Genomic DNA, 7224 nt, shown 5'->3' on the forward strand with positions numbered 1-7224 from the left:
AAACCAGTAATACTTTTAACACTTAACATTCACGTGTGTATCTCTGGAAATCAACTGGAAAGTTTTTGTTAATACGTACCTTTATCATGTTAGGGAAAGGAAAAGTATTGGTTAATACATACCTTTATCGTATTAGGGACAGAAAAAGACTTTGTTAATACGTACCTTTATCGTATTAGGGACAGAAAAAGTATTTTTTAATACGTACCTTTATCATGTTAGAGACAGTAAAAGTATTTGTTAATACGTACCTTTATCATATTACGGACAGAAAAAGTCTTTGTTAACAAGATGTGAGCTAAACCTAATGTTTCAAACCAGATAAGCATCATATTTGTGTTTATTTCCATTGTATTTCTATCTAAGGTAATGAAAATACTATCCTACTTTTGTATATTTTAACAAGATAATTATCCTATTTGTTTTTTCCATGCGTAATCGGCCCGGCATGGCCTAGCGCGTAAGGCGTGCGACTCGTAATCCGAGGGTCGCGGGTTCGCGCCCGCGTCGCGCTAAACATGCTCGCCCTCCCAGCCGTGGGGGTGTATAATGTGACGGTCAATCCCACTATTCGTTGGTAAAAGAGTAGCCCAAGAGTTGGCGGTGGGTGGTGATGACTAGCTGCCTTCCCTCTAGTCTTACACTGCTAAATTAGGGACGGCTAGCACAGATAGCCCTCGAGTAGCTTTGTGCGAAATTCCCAAACAAACAAACAAACCATGCGTAATCTACAATTACACAAGTTGTGTATGTAGTTAGTGATGTATTTACTAGATAAAGGTTGCTAATTAACCATTGTAAATTAAAACATGTTTAGTGTTTCGATACATTTGATTTTAAACCAACCATAACCGATCGTTTGTTCGACGACAGAGATTTTGTTTTACGTACACAGTTATTGTACTTGTCAAAAAATATTTTGAAACACGCAAATATTTGTAGTTTAATCAGGGAATCAGAATCGTGAGGAAACGAATGTTATAACCTTATTTGAACTTAAGTAATGAGTTTGAAATCAGAGTATAACTATTGCCGTAACAAACAACTCCAGTGAAAGGACAACCTTAAAGTCTGCCTATTCCTCGTTTGGGCCCGGCATGTCCAAGCGTGTTAAGGCGTGCGTCTCGTGATCTGAGGGTCGCGGGTTCGCATCCCCGTCGCTCCAAATTTGCTCGCCCAAGAGTTGGCGGTGAGTGGTGATGACTAGCTACCTTCCCTCTATTTTTACACTGCAAAATTAGGAACGGCTAGCACACACAGCCCTCGAGTAGCTTTGTGCGAAATTCAAAACCAGCACACCAACTCCTTGTTTGTGTCGCGTCCTCGGTGATGGCAAAACCTACAAGTAATTAATTCAACGTCAGATCCTATTTCCGAATGGGTTTAATTTTAATCGAAAAACTAACAGACGAGATGTGAATAACTCCTTACTTTTTTCACAACAACAAATAAATTGTCAGTGGTTGTTCCCGTTAAAACACAAACAGATGTCTCAGCAGTCGCCTGAATGCGTCTCTGAAATCTTTTCGAAACACAGCGTAGATGAAAGGGTTGGTAGCGGACGAAGTAAACTGAATCACGGTAGAAAACAAACTTATCCACGGGGGAACCACGTCTACCCCCACAAGGACCTTTAACAGCTTTGTCACGCAAAATGGTGTCATACACACAAAAAACACAAGCACTACAACCAGAATACTCTTGAATATTTTCTGGTTTATAAATCCTGACGAATGTCGTCTGCCTTGAGAATTAGGGATCTTTCTCGATCCCAACATTTTTGCTATCGTTGACGTTTCGGATCGTAAAAGCTTCGGTTGTACAATGTTATGTTTTAGCTTCAGAGCAGAACGAAGTATTGTGAAATTATAAAACATGATAATTCCCGCTGGTATAAAGAAACAACACGTAAAGGCAACGGTTACGTAAGCAATGATGCCCGCGTCTATTTTCCATTTAATGGTGCACACAGCTTCTGTGTTGTCATAGTGCACCCAATCATTTAAACTGGGAACAACAGCAAACACTAAACCGTGTATCCAGACATAGCTTATCATGAGTCCGATGCGACAAATAGTCATTGTTTGGACGTATCGAAGTGGATTTTTCATAGCTACGCCTCGATCTATGGTAATGAAAGATAGGGTTAACATAGACACGATGATGAAGCAATAGTTCAAGCTACAGTGGAGCTTACAGAGGGCGTCTCCCAGTATCCACCTATCATAAACTAATGCCGTTACGCTAGGAATCATCACCAGGAGACTTGTGAAGAGATCTGTTGCCGCTAGGTTTACTATTAGCAGATTGGAAACCTGGAAATCAAAGAAAAATTATGAGTGTATCTCAAGCATTATTTATAGGTGTAACATAGTGTAAATAGTCATATAATTATTTTACTGCCTCGTGCGAAAGCTTAACATCTTGGTGAAAACTTTCTACATCATTTAGGGTTAAATAATTTTGAGTAAGAAAAACAACTAAAGAACTTATCGCCTTATAAATAAAAGCCAAGCGCACGTGACACACAAGTTCTATATCGAATATTAGAAAATTCACATAATTTGTCCGTCCAGTTCAGTAAGATATTCAGGGTGAGAGGAAAAAAACGGAATAAAACTTTTTGAAACTTATTTGATGAAAATGTTATTAAGAAACTCGTTTTCGAAACATTTACATAACGTGATGCACATTTGCACATGTTTTGTTAAACTACATGTTTCATTTTAAAAAAATAACATGTATTTTGAATTTCGCGCAAAGCTACTCGAGGGCTATCTGTGCTAGCCGTCCCTGATTTAGCAGTGTAAGACTAGAGGGAAGACAGCTAGTCATCACCACCCACAGCCAACTCTTGGGCTACTCTTTTACCAACAAATAGTGGGATTGACCGAAACATTATAACGCCCCCACGGCTGAAAGGGCGAGCATGTTTGGCGCGACAGCGATGCAAACCCGCGACCCTCAGACTACGAGTCGCACGCGTAACACGCTTAGCCATGCCGGACCCTAATTAACATGTTTCCAGCTGATGTCGTACGGACATCTGTTGATTCAAATTTTTTTGCTAATTAGTTAGTGCAATATATTTTATTAATATCATATATAATAATTATATATATTACAAATACCATGTCTACATCTTCATAATTATTATATATTTTACAAACGTTAGCTACTGAGGTCTTTTACACGAAACTTTGTAACTCGAAGTTTTTGAGTAACAGCTAATAAATTTTGTTACTAAATACGACCGTTCATGTAACCGTAACGCTTTTTTAAACCTACAAGTAGTCGGTTCATTTTAACATTTAACTACGACACACATAAACAACATTTGATTAAGAGGTTTAGACGAAACAGAAAATAAGTAACGGTTTGATTTACTGTAAATGTCGCTCAAAGCTACATGAGTGCTTTCTTCCAAAGCGTCCTTAATTTAGCAGAGATAGACTAAAGATAAGGCAACTAGTCAACAGCACCCACCGCCAACTGTTGGGCTACTCTTTTACCAATGAGTAGTGGAATTGGCCGGCACATATAACGCTCCTACGGTTGAAAAGGTGAGCACGTTAGGTGAGGGGGATTCAAACCAGCAACACTCAAGTTGCGAGTCGAGTGCTCTAACCCTAGTTGTTAACTAAAATTCAATTGAAGTAAAACCTGGTGTTAATAAACGTTAAAGACTGATCTGAGTATTGATTTATAGGAGATTAAACCTGTTTTTGCACCTTCGATAAGAGAACAGAGCTGACAGAACGAGTTAGGCCTGAAAAACTTGTCATCACAGTGTAAACACGTGTGGCATTACTTCAGCTAACTCACTTGAAGTCGAAGTTCGTTGTCTATCCTCGCTACTGCTATTACTGCCGAATTACCAAGTAGAGAGATGCAGGTTATTACGACTGTGAAGCCAACTGCCACTGCAGGGAAGGTGAAACCATTGGTTCCTTCTTCGTTCGTCAGACTCGTGTTTGAAATCTCCATTGGAATTGTACGGTATGTCTTACAAGTTTACAGTGTCGTTGGCTATTTGCACAAAAGATATATAAAAAGTGAATAAAGACATTATTTTTCGAGTTTCTTTCCCAGTATTTAAACTTAATAAGTTTATTTCGTTCATAAAATCAAGCCATTAAAAGGGTAATGGGTTAACTTTATTTTTATGTCTTTTGGTAAAAGTCGGAGGCTGCACTTAAAATGTCTTCAGAGAAATCCCACACCTCGGAGAGTCCAAACTCGACCCAGGGGACAGTTTGCGACCCACATTTGGTGAAAATACTTGCAGTGTTACGCAGAGAATCCGTAGGAACACGAAAGAGGCATTTAGTTTGTTTGAAGACAATTTTAAAAGTTACTTTTGACTTTTACCACACTCTTTTGTACATTGTTAACTTAATATAAAAAAAACTAATGTTTGTATTATCAAATCCAATGCATTAAGTTTCGAGGTAACAATCGATGAAAACTTGTAACGCTTGCTTACTGTCATTTAACGGAAGAATGCAGGTTATTTAAATGTCTTCAGTACGTTTTAAAACCGCATCATACATTCTCAACCTAATAATCAAAATTTTGATCTGTCTGCTTCACTTATCACACAACTAGAAGCGCGTGCGCTACACGAATAATTCAAAGTGATACGAAAGTAAATTTGAGGCTGAATTAAACTCATTTTTTAAAATATCAGTTACTTTACCCGTGGCTTGAGGACAAACATTGTTCATCTCATAATGACGACAGACAGATGTGTTCATATATAAATCTTCCACGTTTAATTATTTCGTGTCTGCCAATTGTCTATCAGTCTCTTAATTTAGATAGAAGGAAGAAGTTATTAAATCAAAGTTCAGTGTTTAATCTTTTTTTTTTTTTTTGGGTGGGGGGGTCTGAGAGAAATGATTAATACAGAGTAACGTAATCTGTATGGTATAACCGTAGACGTAAATAACTGGGCATTTCCCACAACTGAATACAACAAAGTGTTTAAAAAACAACATTAAACTCAACCAAAATGAAAATGCATTTCATTACTGCTTGTGGTCAACGTGTTTTTTCTTCTACCAAACCCAAATCAGGCTATCTGCTAAGTCCACCAACGGAATCGAACCCCTAATTTTAGTGTTGTAAATTCGTAGACTTACCACAGTACCAGCGGGGGGGTCAACTTACGGTTATATAGAAGTTTCTATTGTGTCGTAAAACCGTTGCAAAATAATTAGAAATTATTACGAACATCGAATTACGTCACGCTACCAAAATTTAGAAATGATACATTATACATTGTTAAAAAGAACGTTGAATTGCGTCATGCTATCAACTGCTAAAGTATAAAAATAAAATTTGAAAGTTCAATAAGTATTTTGATATTTACCAACTTTGTTTAAGAACTAAAAGTTAAAAAAATATGTGTGTTACACACAGCTTGAATATTCTACGTAAAGTGAATTATTTCAAAAAATATATAATTGAGTTAAATCAAACCTTTACCTACAAATAATTAAGATCTACCTTTTCCTTTCTGTAACAGCGGTGATTCCACTTGTGTCTGACTCTTCTGAGATCACGAGCGTGCTGTAGCAATGGTCTCTTACAATTATCACCATCATAGCGACACCTGTCGGAGAGTTTATTTTAACCGGTTCATTCGTGGTATGAGCAGTGTATTTGATTTTGTATTTTTAAACCGGTTTTTGTTCTTTTCATTTATTTAATTCTTAGAAATTTCCTTAAACGTTAATATCTGAGATTGATAAGGAAACTTTTAATAAGGAAAGAATAATAATTACGTGTTGTGAATACGATAAAAACCAATTTATTTTCTTATAGCAAAGCCGCATGGGTTATCTGCTGTATCCACCGAGTGGAATCGAACCTCTAATTTCAGCGTTGTAAAACCGGAGACTTACCGCTGTCACTCCAGGAGACGTACGCAGAAACCCCAGATGAAATAAATGAATGAACTGTAAAGTCATTATAAATATCTCCTATATTAACCTAAGCTTGTTTTTAAATGTCTTGTAGCTTAAGTTTGATGTCATAAAGATTATTATTCTTATAATAAAACTCAAATATTTAAGGTTATATTTTGTGTGGTATTATTATAATCAGATAATAAACATGTATATATAATAAATCTTGTAATTATTATACAATAAATTCAGGTTAAAGGGTGTGTTTTTCTTATAGCAAAGTCTGAGTATATCGAAAGGAATCGAACCCCTTATTTTAGGATTGTAAATCCGTAGACTTATCGCTCTATATTAAAGGAGCTAAGTTAATTATTCAATGTTTGTTGTGATTTATTATTGTGTTAACGCTAACTTAAAGTAAATCACTTACTTTTAACGCTATGTTCATTCTGGATCGATATGTGTTCCTTACATCTTTAAAGTAATATTAGACGATTGAAATATCGCACGTCAAATGACGATTCCAAATATAATTCAACATACATTTCACAGTATTTATATGATCTATGCATTCAGTAGAGAAACACAGAGGCGTAGACGTCTTCTATATAGTTTATTTTTCTCTGTCGCATGGCAACAGACCACCGTGTCACCAAAATGTTTTCGTTATTATCATATGATTTTTGCACCTGTACAAACGTACGTTACCTCAAGGAAGTTTCTCAGAACCAATGACTTTCCTCTTATCAGAAAAGTTCTATTGTTAAACAATAAGGCCAGTTTTGTCACTTTGTAGGCCATTCAAACGTCACAATAAATGTATATATCTACTGGCCATTTTATCTGAATCCTCACCTAATGCCAGGATGGACCATATTTCGCCGCTGTTGGCTAGTTTATTTGTAATTAAGCACAAAGCTACACAATGAGTTATCTGTGCTCTGCTCAACACGGATATCGAAAACCGGATTCTAGCGTTGTAAGCTCACAGAGATACTACTTTGCACTGGGGGGGGGAGGTTCTCGTTGTTAAAGCTTGGACATTAGCATGGACTTCAGAATCCATTAATTTAGAGATGGTGCACTACTGATTCGCATGTATTGCTAGAAGATTAAAATGACAAATTCGTTGTTCATCTCACAGCTTCGGTAGTTCTGTTAGCCAGGGATAATGGCTGATACAGCTGACGTGCTCTTTTTATTTCATTTTCGTGCTGGAAGGGGTCGTGATTACTGGAGTGTGCATGGTCAGCTGTAACGTTTAAGCTCACTCACTCTGGGTGTCATTGGTCCATTTAAAATGAGCCACAAA

General features: G+C 36.9%; 1 protein-coding gene across 1 annotated transcript; it reads right to left on the reverse strand.

Moving 5' to 3' along the window:
* Positions 1 to 1365: 1365 nt before the first annotated feature.
* On the reverse strand, positions 1366 to 5593 carry LOC143229716 (beta-3 adrenergic receptor-like). The gene is made up of 3 exons (XM_076462446.1): positions 5512 to 5593; positions 3826 to 4029; positions 1366 to 2315 (listed from the first exon to the last, which is right to left on the reverse strand). The coding sequence occupies exons 2-3, from the start codon at positions 3985 to 3987 to the stop codon at positions 1473 to 1475; spliced, it is 1005 nt and encodes a 334-aa protein (XP_076318561.1). The 5' UTR covers positions 3988 to 4029; positions 5512 to 5593; the 3' UTR covers positions 1366 to 1472.
* Positions 5594 to 7224: the final 1631 nt, after the last annotated feature.

This window comes from Tachypleus tridentatus, chromosome 1 (genome assembly GCF_004210375.1).
Source record: "Tachypleus tridentatus isolate NWPU-2018 chromosome 1, ASM421037v1, whole genome shotgun sequence".
Lineage (NCBI taxonomy): Eukaryota > Metazoa > Arthropoda > Merostomata > Xiphosura > Limulidae > Tachypleus > Tachypleus tridentatus.

Excerpts from the sequence above, each read along its gene's own strand:
- LOC143229716 (XM_076462446.1), bottom strand. The coding sequence starts at position 3,987 with ATGGAGATTTCAAACACGAGTCTGACGAACGAAGAAGGAACCAATGGT. Across the intron at positions 2,316-3,825 it reads ACAACGAACTTCGACTTCAA|GTTTCCAATCTGCTAATAGT; the intron begins GTGAGTTAGCTG and ends TTTGATTTCCAG.